Source organism: Strix uralensis, chromosome 13 (assembly GCF_047716275.1).
Source record: "Strix uralensis isolate ZFMK-TIS-50842 chromosome 13, bStrUra1, whole genome shotgun sequence".
NCBI classification, from domain to species: Eukaryota; Metazoa; Chordata; class Aves; order Strigiformes; family Strigidae; genus Strix; species Strix uralensis.
The window spans coordinates 10,536,072-10,550,524 of NC_133984.1; the positions used below are offsets into that span (position 1 = coordinate 10,536,072).

Sequence of the window (14,453 nt, forward strand, 5' to 3'; positions counted from 1 at the left end):
GCAGTATGTAATTTTTTGACTTTTTCTATTCTCCATCCATCAGAACTAAATTTGCCATCACATTTACTATTTTTGTGCCTTGGAATATTAAAAAATTAATCTTTGAAATATTTCTGCTTTTGATTGATCTAAAGAACTTTTTGTGATACCTATTTCTTCTTTGTTACTATTTGAGGAGGGGGCAAATGTATTTAGATCATGAATTGTATTGCAAAACTGTGTGTGATAAGAAAAATAGACTAGCCATTGCTTTTTCAGATTTTTTTTTTTGTTAGTGAAAAGTATCTTCTCATCTGACTTGTGAAGCTTTGTTGGAGCTGATTCAAAAGCATATAATCATTTTACTGTCAAGGCTGGCATTTAATGCTGAAATGTGTCCTTAGCTAAAAGGTAACCGAATGAGCACTGAAGGCTAGAATTCCACAGAAAATGCGAAGATAGTTGCTGGATCTTTTTTGTGGTAAAAGGTCTACATGACAGTGTGGAGAGACTTCTGAATTCTCTGCTTTTCTGTGGCTGTGCAATGGTCTGATTTTCATCATTCTTCCAACTAACCTGGGATTGTTTGCTGCTTGCTAGGAGAACCTGCTGCCAGGTCTGACAGATCTAGAGAAGGTATAGCACTTTAGGCAAGGGGAGAAAAAAAAAAAGTCTGATTCTCTGTTACAGAACTAAAATATTATTTCGCTTGGCAGCCATGATTATCACTAATGTGTTCCCAAGTGTCAACCTTATTTTTCAAAAAAGGTTTTTGTAGTTACAAGGCTTGAAGGAACCCTGCATCTTGGGACTGTTCACAGGCTACTGACCAGCAGGTGTAAATGCACAATGAGCAAATCCCTGACCATCTGTGTATTAAAACAAACATCTACTTCAATTTGTCACTCTACTACTGTCTCAAGAGGTGGAACCAGTATGCAGTGAAGAAGTAGTTGATATATTAAAGACTGACCTAGAACTAAAAGGTTTGCATCAAATCATTGCATGCAGTAATGAGTGATGTTATATCCCTATTTCTAAGCTAATATAAGTGGCTACAGCCATTCTTAATAGCTGCCATGAGGTCTGGCATGAGTAGGACAGTCAGCGGGAGGCACCAGCAAATAAGAACAGATGCTGAAGTTGCTACAGCAGTGGCCTTCCTGTCTCAAGAGAACATGCTGTAGTTGTTGCTAGACCCCATTCACTCTGTGCTCATGGACTGTTAGTTTACCTGTTCAGGGTTTTTTCTGCTTTGGTCTTATTTCACTTGCCTTGTTTTCCGGTGTTGTTTGTCTTCCAGCAGTCTAGCTTACTTTAAAAATGTTTCTGCTTAGTTTGTCTACTGTCAAGCAATTTTATCCGCACAAAAAGTCAGTCATAGAGCAAACATTGGTTCCGGTTGATTGGTTGTAGCCTTTTGTCTCTGCCTCATGTCTATTTAGATTGTAAGCTCTTCAGGGCAAAGGCCTTGGATGTATATAACTGAGCATGCAGAGACTAATGTAAGAAGCTTTGCTTGGGAGTTTTGTGTGCGTTTTAGGTAATCGTTAACAAACCCAGACTTTGCTTCATTTATGAATGATGATTTCTTTCCCTTATATTACTTTTCTGTAAAAGAGTTAAATAATTTGAAACTGAATCTTTGAATTTAAAAATTTCAAAACCAAAAAAGAAATCAACAGAATTAAACCAATAAGTAATGGCCAATGTAAGTGGGGGGAAGATGCCCTGTGCTATAATACACAAGCTTAATAAGTCTTGCTGACTTGTCAGGAAAACACATTTCACTCTTTCTGGTAGTAAACTGTTTCAGGAATTATAGTCTAGACTAAATACCAAAGTGTGGTTTTGTTTAAGGAAGCAAATAGGTTTCCTGTGGGATTTGTTGTTTACCATTTCAAACTACAAAAGATTTGTGGTGACAAGATGCCTTCAGAAGTGGAGAGGAAGATAATCTCCTTTTGACTGTGTAGCCAATTGGTATGCCAATTTACCCCTTCATATGTCAGTTTGAGAAGTAAATGATCCCCCCCTCCTGATGTGTTCTTTATTTTTTGTTTTAATCATGCTACGCTAAAATAATTGAACACACATACTCAAGAGTTGGAGCAACGTGCTGTCTTGTGTTGGAAATGCCTGGATCCCTCTCATGTGGTAACATGGTGAGGAATTCCCTGAATTCATCTGTTGGTTTCATCCCTGCATTGGTGTGCAGCAGATCAGCACTGGCGTGCCTCTGAGTTGTTCCAACCTTTAGATCAGCGCTTCTGGTTTATTTTTTGATGAGTGGAAATTTCAGGAAAAACCTCATGCACCTGAACCAACATGTGACAAATGGAGATGACTTATATGAAAAACAAGAATTGCTTCAACCAAACAGCAATTTAGACATGTTCAACGTAGATGTGTCCAGCGGAGAGTAGGAGACTAGGTTCAGTGAGGATGGGCTGGAATAGTGGGTTCCTCAAGGCTACCTTGGTTTTGAAGTCAGTGTGCTGGATCTCAGTCCTTCCTCCCTGCTAGTGGAATTCTGTGAGAGACAACTGTTGGCCTGTTCCAGTTACAGAAACATGTATTTCACATGGAAGAACTGTGGTTCGATCTGGCAGGATGCTTTTTTTGTTTAAGTTCCTAAAGTAATGAGTATATATTTTTTATAAAGAATTTTTTCTTTAGTAGTGCTGTTTAGCTTGAAAAGCCAAGAACTCAATCTATAAAATACAGTTTCTGGTTGCCTGTACAAGCTTCTCTCTGTGCTTGACAAGAAACTTTGATTATGTGGTCATGTACAGTTTTTTCATTTGTCACTTTAACCTGAGTATGTAGCTAAAATTAGTGACGTGGATAACCATGAAGCAGGTATTTCCTAGCTCGTCAGTTTTTGGATTTAGAACCCAAACACCACTTTTTAATATCTCTATCACAAAAATAGAAACTATTCTGTGCTCTGTCAAATACCCAGTTAAAAAAGTAAAAGCTGCTTGTAGCCACCTATAGTCTTGGGTGTGTTTTTCTTTCTTTTAAACAGCTCAAAGAAACAATACAAGCAGAGGAGTATGAAACTGAGAAGCAATATGAAAAGATGGCTAGCTTCTCTCTAATATGGAACTGCCCTGTGCTGAAATATTTGATGGCATATTGCTATGAGAAACATGGTTGGTCACATTAGCACAGTCCAGTACCCTGTGTTTCACTTCAGCAGCATATAAGGACACATTGTGTGTCTTAGAAGACGGAATAAATGATTGAACGTGCACTGTAAGCTGTCAAGCTGGCCAAAGTAATTAATTTTCCTGGAAGGCTTTTTCATCTCTCTCTAGGTATATTAAACAGTGGTCACATTGATGGCAAGGAGAAACCTCTTTTATATTTTTCTCTGAACTTGCTCAGAAGTCCCGAGTTTATCATCCCTGCCTGTTGGAATTCTGTGACTGCATAAAAGCTGCAACTCAGTATAAGTGCTCTTTGTCCTTTCAGTTTCAGAAACTTCTCACTATTATTTCCCTTACTGTCACATCACTTGCAGAGGGTTCTTTTTATCTTTGCTGCTGTCTCCCACTATTCCCTGGAGTAGTAGGTGCTTGGGAAGAGGTACTGGTCCTTATTTCTGTGCATTCTCTCTCATCGTGGTTATATGTAGGAATATATACTATATAATTAGAAAAAAATATATACAATTATATATATTACATATTAGAAAAGTATTTTTCTAATATATAAATTGGACATAACTGTATTGATACAAAAGGTGTATCTAGCCTAGGATTCTCTATTAAAACCCAGTAATAATCTTTCTAACCTTTTACTTGATAACTTCCTTTGCAGCCCCATATTTTTACTGAAAATAATGGAAATAGATTGTGTCCTCAGTTGTCTATTCCAGACTGATGAAACCTATTCTGTATAATCTCCTGTTATACTGAAAAATTCTCATGCGTGTGTGTATACTCTTTGTATATGTTGTATGTATCTTTTTTGAGATAAGCCAGGAACTGCATGCAGTATCAAGATAAGGGTATGCAGTGAAATAACTTTCTATTCTCTGTTCCTAGCACTGTTTAGTGCCTTTGACTTGAGTTGCCATTTTCCAAAAAAAAATTCAAGAATTGAGTAATATGGCTGGATGAATCTCAGTTTTGAAAGATGAGCATATTCACTTATGAGTTACTAATTAAATGGAATACATTAAAGCTATGTGAAAGTGAAATCCTTACAAAATTCTGCCTAAGATAAATAGGAAGCAGCATTGGAAACACAGAAGTAGAACTAGCTGCACATGTAACATAGCTGAAAATGCAGAGTGTGTATAAGACTTTTCCTTCAATTTTTTCTTAGCCATAAGCTATTGCAATATTAATCATGAAGTGAAGATGGAGTTCTAATAATATCATTTAATTTATTTAAATGTCAAAAATCTAACCATGTAACTTCTCAGGTAAGTCCTTCTGAGCAGGGACACCAAAAAGCTTTTTTCATAAAATGATCTTTTGCTTCTGTAGAAACTAAGTGATTTGCTCTTTCTGCACATTGACTCCATGCTCAGATTTAAAAAGGGCTTATACTATTCTAAAAGTTTCATTGGTTTGAAGGAGCTTTTCTAGATAGAGGTTTTACAATTAATATTCCAGGTGATTGGGAATTAAATTTTAATTATGACACTCATATAAAAAAATATTTGGAGGATGACATTTTAGATGGCCTTAAATACTTATGAAATCTAATTTTCTACAAGTGCCTAATATTTTTTGAAAGTAAAACATCACTATTGTTAAATGCTCAGGTGTAACTTCATAATAAGTGGTGTCTGTGTCTTCTGTTAAAAAAGTTGCTTCCCATTTGTGGGAAGTATGTGCTGCGGAATGTAAATCCTGCTATTTGTGATTCCATAATAAACACGGAGCTTATGAACCATTTCCAAGTTTGTGTCTATTGTATGTCCTTTTGATATGTCAAAATACACAGCAACCACAAGGATTAGATGAAGACAGACTACGCTTCTGTTTTACTTAAGAGTATACATAACAGATAAAAATCAATTTAAATATTACTACATAAACTTTTAACAATAGACTTTAAATGTATTTAACTTTCCTTGTGACAAGGAAAGTACATGGGTCGGTTTAGTTTCCTGAGAGCTATGGGTGTCTGGCAGGTATATCAGTTTCCTAATTGTGCATAAGAGCTGATGGGTGCTCAGTTAGTTCTGTGTAGTCCTTCACCATAGCTCTAAATGTTGGAGAGTAAACGTGTATTTGTATGTGAAAGAGTTACATGCAAAAATTATTTTTCTGTAATTCTAGAATATTCTTTGCCAGTAAATTGTAAATTTTTTTGTCCTGCAGCTGAAGTAGTTGCTGTTTATATCAATATGCATAATCATTTCTACATTTGGACATATTCTCATTGTTCAATGCTTAATTTTGCAATTTAACTAATATCAGAATTCTTAATGTTTACTTATTGACCAGGCTTCTCTTTTTTCTTTTTCAAAGAAAAATTTTAAAACATTTCCATGTTTCAGAACACTAGTTGTGCGTTACTGTTAATATCTGAACTCTGAACCTGCCAGTAGGGTGTGTAGAATTTGAGGGGAGTGCTAGAGATGGTAGAGGACATCCCTTCTGATGTAAGCTTGGCAAGCTTAAGAGTTTCTTTCTCCTGAGGTTTCTGAAAATCAGGATGAATCGGTAGTTTCAGAAACCTGATTCTGTTTCAGTTGTAATGGAAAGTGCTAGATAACTTACGCAAAGGACTTGTGATCAGAATCTATGTGGAAAACAATCTTCTTGAATAGCCTGTCTTCTTTCTACCAAATCTGGCTTTCAGTTTCTGGCTTAGTCTTGTGGTTTGGGTTGTTTTCCTGTACCAGATAACAGCATAGGAGCAAGGTGCCTAAAACACACTCCAGCATGTTCACTTTCTTTTTGGCAAACTGGACACAGAATACACTTTTTTTTTTTTAGGTGAGTGTAACTGTTGTTTTGGGGACATTTTTGTGGGTGGTTTTTTATTCTCTTTTCTTCCATAACTCTGTACTTGAAAGCTCCAAATGGAAGATTTGTGTTTCATTAATGCTGCCATCAAAAGCAATGGCTGATAATATTTTTCACTTTACAGGAAGCAGATATGTATTTAGGCACACTTGGCTTTTTTGATGCGTCTTTAGTTTTCCTCTTTACCATCATCAGGAACTGATATTTGAAATACTCAATCAGTGCTAAGATGATTATACTCCTGTAATATGCACAAACTACAATTTTATATCCTGTAATTACATACGTTGAAAGATCTTCATAGGTCATCTAGGGCAGTCTCTTGCTCAGAACAGGTCCAGTTACAGCAGGCTGCTCAGGGCCTTCTGTTGAGTTTTGAGCATCTCCAGTGATATTACAGTCTTTCTGTAAAATGTGTTTTCTGGATTCTCTTAGAGCCCTCAGTTAATTTAATTTTTCTGCCTGAAGAAAGCATTATTACATAAACAATGAAATTGGTTTGTTCCTGCTGAGTGCCATTTCGTGGTTAATAATGAAAGCCAGATTTCTTACCTCCTTTTTTAGTTTCTCAACAAAATGGGCAAGGAGCCTCAAGCTTTAGTAGACTTTGAAACATACTATTTTTTTTTAACATACATCATTTGTCATTTTAATATTGGGCTTACAGACTTCAGCTTAAGATCAGTAAATTCAAGTAGTACCTTTGAATACCTGCTGACTCATGAATCCATCTTCCCCAGTCTTAGAATGATTGTGTCATTTATACAGTACTTACGTGACTTTCGAAGATTAAAACAAGATAGAAAACAAGGATATTCTTAGTGATTACATTAAGACCAATAATATTCTTAGATTAGGTAGATATTCACTACTGAAATATCACAACAGAAGCTGGCAGCTTCAGTTTGTTGATAAACAACTACTATATACTGTTTCCATGGGTTTTGTTACCTTTTTACTTCTCAAAGCAGGATTGCTAAAACAAGGAAGGAGGAGAATGTAATACAAGTGGGTTTATTTTCTGAACTGTTTTGTTCAACACTTGTATGTTGTTAGCAGCTCTTCAAGGTCTTTGGAAGCTTGATACTGACAGAGTAGTAAGATGAAGGATGACATTTTCAGATGTGGATAAACCAAGGTTAGTGTTAGCTCATCAGTGTTTCTTTTTAATAAAATTTCTGAGCATCTGCATTTAATTATTTCCAGTAAAGAAGATGACAAGACTAACAATAATGTGAAAATACAGGTTTTGTAGCATTACAAACATGCTTGAATGGGAGATGTACAGTCTTGGTTGTCCTGAGGATTAAACTCGCACTTTTCCATGGTATGGCCATGCAAACTATGCTAGTGTAACATAAGAAAGGGTAGGAGCTAATGAATTTATACAAATGCCGAGGAATTACTTGTTGAGCCACAGTCACGAACAATAGCAACACTCCAACTGAGATTTGGACGTTCTTTTTCTACTTAGCTTTTGAGTTTTTGTGAGTAATTCTGCAGACCTGGTTTTGCTGTTCATCAGCAGTAGGTGAGAGATTCCTCTGCTACATGTATTAAAGCTATATAATAACATTGCAGGGCTCTGCAGGTTGACCCCAGCATGCCCGGAGTCTGTGGTGGGTATAGTGTAGTTGAAGTGTTGGACTGCTTTGGCAAGCTGACCTAGTCTTAGTTTTGGATTCATACTTTTCTTTCTATGCTATGCTGGAATCTCCATTCCTGGTAGGAGGCGGGCAACTCATGCCTGTTACAGCTTAAAGTATTAGGCTTTTATAGTGTGACTCAGGGGTGGTGGTGGTGTTGTTTTGGGGTGTTTTTTGAGACAAATTTCACTGTATTGTGTGCATGCATCTTTGCTTTTTGGTTAATACTAAATGCTTGGCAGCTTGGATTTAACTTTCCTTCCTCCTCCTTAGAGAGATAGGGAAAAGCATACATTTACTGGCTGATTCCTTTCAATTATTTTGATGTTTCAGCATCTGGAATATCTTTGTGCAACAGAACTTAATTTCTTATATTTTATATTTTGTCTCCTGTTCTTTGAATGCTGTGGTATAAATAATGCCTGTCTTTTACCATGGTTCATTGTGAAGTTAAAGGTGTTTGAAGTCTAATGTCCTTACTTGTGGGTGAAGGTGACACATCAGTAAAGCCATGGTCTTGTCATGGTATCGCTCTTGGAACTCCATTGGATAGAATGCAAATCTGATAATTTTCTCTTTATAGAAGGAGGGAGACTTGGCTTTCTGTTTGAGATGAGAGGAAAAGAAACATGGGATATTTGTGTAACAGAATAGTTGGTAGGACACGTGGTCATATGGTGGCTTTGGAGCGTGACACTAAGTAAGAACAATTGCCTGCCTGTATTTCTTCAGTACCATTGGCCTGTCAAGTGAATCAATAATTGCTGTGTGAAATATAATTAAACGGAAGGGGTTTTTTTAATGCTGTTATTGTTTAATATACATTTTAACCATCACAGGATTTGAATTACAAGGTGACTGAATATTTTGTGGACATGGAAAACTTCTGCCTCCTGGAATTACCATATGCAGGTGTTTCTGCAGTGTTTGAGCCTCCTTTTTTTTCTCCAGAATCATCCTGCTTGTGACAGATTAATAAATTGTACTCGGGTTCTGTGTGTTGATCTCAGATTTGTGTTTAGATTGGCTAAAAGTGTATCTTTAGGATCAGATCTGGACACTTAGTTTTATTCATTCGTTGACTTCTGTAGGACTATTATATAGTTGCTTTTGTGCTTAGATTTTTTTGTCTTAGACTTGGCTAAAGCATTACTAGAAAAACTGGCTAGGAAAATCTGAACGTATTAAGAGTTAAGAGAGCAGATCTGGGTTTTGCGGGGGAGGGGTGTGTGTGTGTATGTGTTGTTTTCTTTTCAATGTAGTTTCTAAATAAAATTTTGGAACACTTTGAGCAAACAAAAACCCAACACTGGTATCATGGATCGACATATTTTTATGAAAAATGTTATAGCATCAAGATGAGATTCAAGTGTAAATTTCCCAACTAAGCTTTGTATTTCAAATTCAACGTGTAGTGCATGCAAAGCATGAATATAAAAAAGATTGTACTGGATCAAATAAAAGGCCAGTCTGTTCTAGCAGCATGCTTCTGATAGTAAGCAGTAATGAATGCTTGGGGAGAAGTGCAAAACCAAAACAAACATGATGTTAATACTATTTGACTACCTTACTGTACACTGCTGTAACCTGACAGCTTGAGCTTTTTGTTTTTCCTTTTGATCATGGCTTAAATTTATGCAAGATACCTTTTTACTTCTAATAGCTTCCCTTCCAGACTCTGACTGATTTCCTAAAATTCTTTTCTTTTGAACTCTCAATATATTGTTTTTTCATCATTGTCTTGCAGTCAGTAAAGAGTTTACTCTGTGTTAAAGAATCTAAGCTTGCAACCAACTTCTTCCTATTTTTGTAGTTCTCCTTTTAAATTTAACCTTAGTAATGGTGTACTTCTCACTTTTATTGTTTCTGCAGAGATAGTGAATTGAAATACCCTGTGATTCATGAGCAGTCACGGATGGTATCTTCTATTTAGTCCTCACCTAACACCCCAATTTAGAGTTTTCCAGTCTAAACTGGTTAAGCAAAGAATTCCTATAATCTCACTTCTAGAGGAGTTGTCATCTTAAATCATCTGCAGTTCTGCATTTAGCAGCTTTCCTTGCTACTTCTATTAACCCTTAAGGAACCATTCCCATTTTAAGTGCCAGCAATGTGCTTCCATTTTGATTGAGATGAAATCTATCATGTTTGTAGAGGAACATTCTATTCCATAAGTTTCCTCCTTTTTTCTTACAATATTTTCTCAGTCATACATTGAGTTATTAGTCTTCAGAAGGTACTTAAATTGCATAAGCTTCACATCTACATTTTGTTCAGCGGAATAGATGAACTCCTAAATTCTTTTGCTCATGAAAACATTTCTGGAGTAGAAATCATTTTTCAGTGTGGGAAAAGAGCAGCCTTACTTGTTTTTAAAAAGCTGTAAATACATTTGATATATGAATGTTGTGGGAAACTATATACACTTGAATCTTTCTCTTTAGAGAGATCTGAACCCCTGGGGCTACTCTAATACTGTTTTGCAATGAATGAATAAAGAATTGCTTGGAAGAGAAGTTATCTTCCAACTTTTTATTTACCTTTTTATTATTGACAGATAATGGGTATAATTTCCTATTTAATAGGACTTCTGTGTTTTGTAATGGAAAAGTGGAATCCTTGCCCCTCAGTGCCTGAAGGCATTGTTTTCAAGGAAGTGTTTGCAACAGTAATATATACCAATTTCACAACACTTGTAAATTTTTTCTAATGTGAAATTGTATGGTTTTTCTACAAGGGTGCATGCACTAAGGGACTTCAGCCAGGCTGTGGTAATGTGATTTTTGTCAGGTCATGGTTGAAATCACAGCTGGTTTTATATTGTCTGTTGAATACTACAGTCCTGGTCCACTCATTGTCCAGATCAGAGAGTTGATGCGCACTGTAGTTATTGTCTGGCCCACCTCTGGGTTTTATTTCTGCAAAAGAAATGGCAAAGCTGTTTTTTAACCTGTGTCTTTCCAAGACGTGTGGTTGGAGTATGGCTGGATGCACATACAGCGGCAGAATTTTCATGGTGCTCTTGAATCTTCCAGTTCAGATGTTACCTACAGTATTGTTCTTCAGATCCGTGGCAGTAGGGTGGGATTCTGTCACTTGTGTTTTGTGGACTAGATCTTTGAACTAGCCTTCAGTTATCTTTCCAGCTGCTGATAAAACAAAATCAGGAAGAGCTTTAGAACTGATTTCTTCAGAATGGGGTTGTATCAAAGACTGTTCATATGGTGGAGGTTGTAAAACTGCGCTAGCGATAAAACTGTGTGCATCTTCACACAGTTATCCCACTCTGCTGAATATTAGAATAAAAGAGCCTTTGTTTAACCTCAAAATGGTTTTGCAGAAAATTCTTTCATGTGAAAGCTGCCATCTTTCTCTAATGTTCTGAAAATTGATGTGGTAGAAAACAAAACCAAACCTCATTATTGTGAAAGCTTTCTCAAGCTATGCTAAATTTTTTAATAAGTGTTTTAGTTGGGATGTTTAGTTTCAGTTAACTTCATTCCATTTTTCATTTAATTCATTAAGAATGTCAGTCCTGCAATCTAGGTCTTTCTGCCTCTAGCTGCAAGAGTTTGCAGAATTCAGCATCAGCAGTGGATGCCATGATCTAAAAGAAGGCTTTGTGATACTTTAGCTTGAGAATGTTTCTTAGAAGTGATGGAACAATGGAGTGACAGTCAGTTAGCTCACAAATTTCACATATTCTAGACTTCAGGAAGCAAAGTTGAGGCTACTTCCAAAAATAATGCCACCAGAAGGTGATGTTTCATTGTAGCACTTCATTTTATTTGTTGGGCATCTGCAGCACACTGTGTGGATGGCCTTCCCGGCTGCTGGGCACACTCATGACTTGCATTCGCCTGTTGTGTACCAGCATCGTGTGTTCTTCTCTGCAAAGCAGTCTTCTATGCTTTTGTCCTTCAGCCCACGCTAGTGTGAAGAGTTATTCTGCCATACGTGCAGGTCTTTGCATTGGCCTTTTATTAGATGGGGAGCCTGTCAAGGTCACTGTGGCTGGCATCCCATCCCTCCAGTGTGTGAGTTGCCCCTTCACTCCCTCCAACTTGATGTTGTCCATGCGCTTCCTGAGGGCACATTCTATCCTGTTTTCTGGGTTGTTGATGAAGATACTAAACAATACTGATTCCAGTGTTTTCTCCCTGAGAAATGTTGCTCGTGGCTGGCTTGCTGGTTATACTTCAGGCTGTTGAGCTCTCTTTTTTTGAGCCTGACGGTGACATTGAACCACTTTCCCAGTCACTTTCTAGTCTGTTTTTTCAGTCTAGTGTAGAACAAAGTAATGTATGTTCCAATGATAATGTGATAGGAACTAAACAGAAACACGGTTATTTCATGCAAGTGTTAAAAACTGAGAACTAAAGCCTGAAATAGCAAGGGATCTGTATTGCATCTTTGTTAAAAGAGTTTGTTCAGCGTTTCTGAGAAACCACATCCTTTTGAAATATCTTGGGTTGGGAACCAGAGTTACTTTCAAAAAAGTAGACAGTCATTCTCAAGTAAATATCTCTTTCTTCCAAGATAGTTTCATGGAGTTTTTATGACACAGGTTTTGGTAGTTAACTGATAATTTTCAGGATTCTTGGGTCACATCCCACTTGAATTTTCTGGTCTCTTTAAAGATTTCATATAGTCAGAGATGCTGTGCATTTTTGTAGTGCTCTGATTTTTTTGTATCTTCCGTATGCAGTCATGCATTGTCAGAATAACTCTAGTTCAAGTATTATGTTCCCATTGTCAAAGATACCTCTTCTTTCTGCCTGTAGGGCAGGCTAAATTGCAACCTTATTTTTATAGCTAAATGCATTTGGCATTGGTTTTTGCAACTTTATTCTCTTTTTAGCTAAGTTATAAATGTGTACCTGGAGAATGTCTTGGTTACTATGCTTGCAATAAAGAATACCTTTTACATGAGAATTGTAGTTCTTAACCAAAATAAATATGTAAGCTTTTCGCAAACTTGCCTTTGGCATTGCAGATATTTTGTACAATGAGATGAGATTCTAATGTAGCTGTTAAACAGGAAAAGTAATGTTTGCTGGGTTTGTACGTTGACTTACTGTTGTGCCTAGAATTGGAGGAAAAAACCCAACGGTTGCACAGAACAAAGACTGATAGAGGAGGGACAATCAGAATTGATATTCAGCTGCGTTTTAAATGTTCTTAATTATGTAGTGGGTAATATATCAATTCCTGTCATTTTTCTATTTTCTGTTATAATTGCATATCAAAAAATAATCTTTTAGTGTTTTCGGTCTCTTTTTGTGTATTAATTATATGCAGTAGCATCTGGTAAAACGGAATTATTTTACACTTCTTGCAACACCTAAATTTTTAGGAGCATGACAAGAATAACAGTGGGTACTTTTATCTCCCCTTACTGCAGGGAAATTTTTGACTAAAAAGGGATTTTTTTTTTTCCCCCTTTTGCTTCTAGATCTTTCAAAGAACAGATTTACTGAAATTCCTCCTGATGTCTGGCTGTTTGCACCACTGGAAACTTTAAACTTGTATCACAACTGCATCAAATCCATTCCAGAATCTATTAAAAACCTGCAAATGCTTACCTACCTTAACATTAGGTGAGTAATGCTTGTTATTTTTGGTCTTTATATAATTTATCTCATTGTAGAGGTGGTATTCTACTTCATCAGGTCACTGAGTGCCCTTGTGCCCTCGTTTTGCCCAGATAGATAAAATTCTGTTGTTTGTTTGCCTTATAGTTGTTGGTTTAGGGCCAGCTGTTGTTGCTTCCTTTGTGGGAGGGAATTGAATGCATTACTAAATTTCAGTCAGTAAACTATGGTAGCCGAGGATAAGGAGAGTTTACAGAGTTTTCTTTTGTTTTTAATGTTATGCAGACAGACAAAGTTTAGAAACTACATGTGTAAAGTTTTGCTGCTCTCAAGAGGGTAGATTACTCTGGCCAGAAGGCCCGACTCATTCTGCACATTATTTACATCCGTTGCTGTTCTTAAACTTGGAAAACACATGGTTGGATTTTCTCAGAAGAACAGAAGATTAATGTAAGCTCTGGAAGGAGAGGGAATCTAGAAGAACCCTTTCAAAAAGAGCTGAGACCCCATTTTCCACAATATTCCTTGTTTCTTATATTGACTACATCAAGTCCAAAAGAGTCATCTTGTCTAAGAGCTATTTATCATGTGAGATTTGGTTCCAGAATTTATTTTGAAAAAACTGTGAATTGATCTTTGAAGGGAAAAAAACCACCCCAAACAAAACAAAAACACCAAACAAAACAAAAACACCAAACCAAAAAACCACCACCAACGATGTCTCGAAATCTGCAACTATCAGTACCTATAGTGATAATTTAAGAGTAGTGTATTCTGTGGCAATTCTGGAGAGTATTAATGATATGATAAAACTGCGGTGTTTTCTGAAAGCAAGTTGACCTTTCTTCACAGACCAACAACAGCCCATTTCTCTTGATGGTAATTGAGGTGCTGAATACAGTTCACATAAAAATAAAAGTAGCATGTAGTTCTAACTGCATGTTCCATGTTATTTCAAGAGTCAACTCTTGTAATCATCATTTGCCTTACTGCTTTGTCTTAATTTTTGTGCTCATGTCTGAGGACTATTTTAGCAATGCACGAACATGTGGACTGTAGTAGTTGAAGAACAGGCTAAAGTGCTGTTACAGAAGAAAACCATGTGATCTCAAATTCTAATTTTGGATTCAGATGACTGAAGAAATGTATTGTGCAATTCATAGTAAAGTAGGCAGCTCTTTTTTAAAAACTACCAAAAAAAAAGGCAAACCAAAAACCAGAGGAAACTTAAGTGGTGC

At 36.6% G+C, this 14,453-nt stretch overlaps 1 protein-coding gene across 2 annotated transcripts in view; it reads left to right on the forward strand.

Moving 5' to 3' along the window:
* The window catches only part of LRCH2 (leucine rich repeats and calponin homology domain containing 2), a 53,494-nt gene that overhangs the window by 5,406 nt on the left and 33,635 nt on the right, over positions 1 to 14,453 (forward strand). For both annotated transcript variants that reach the window (XM_074883173.1, XM_074883174.1), the window contains exon 2: positions 13,077 to 13,221. In XM_074883173.1, coding sequence (XP_074739274.1) covers positions 13,077 to 13,221 — 145 coding nt within the window. The remainder of the gene's footprint in view (positions 1 to 13,076; positions 13,222 to 14,453) is intronic.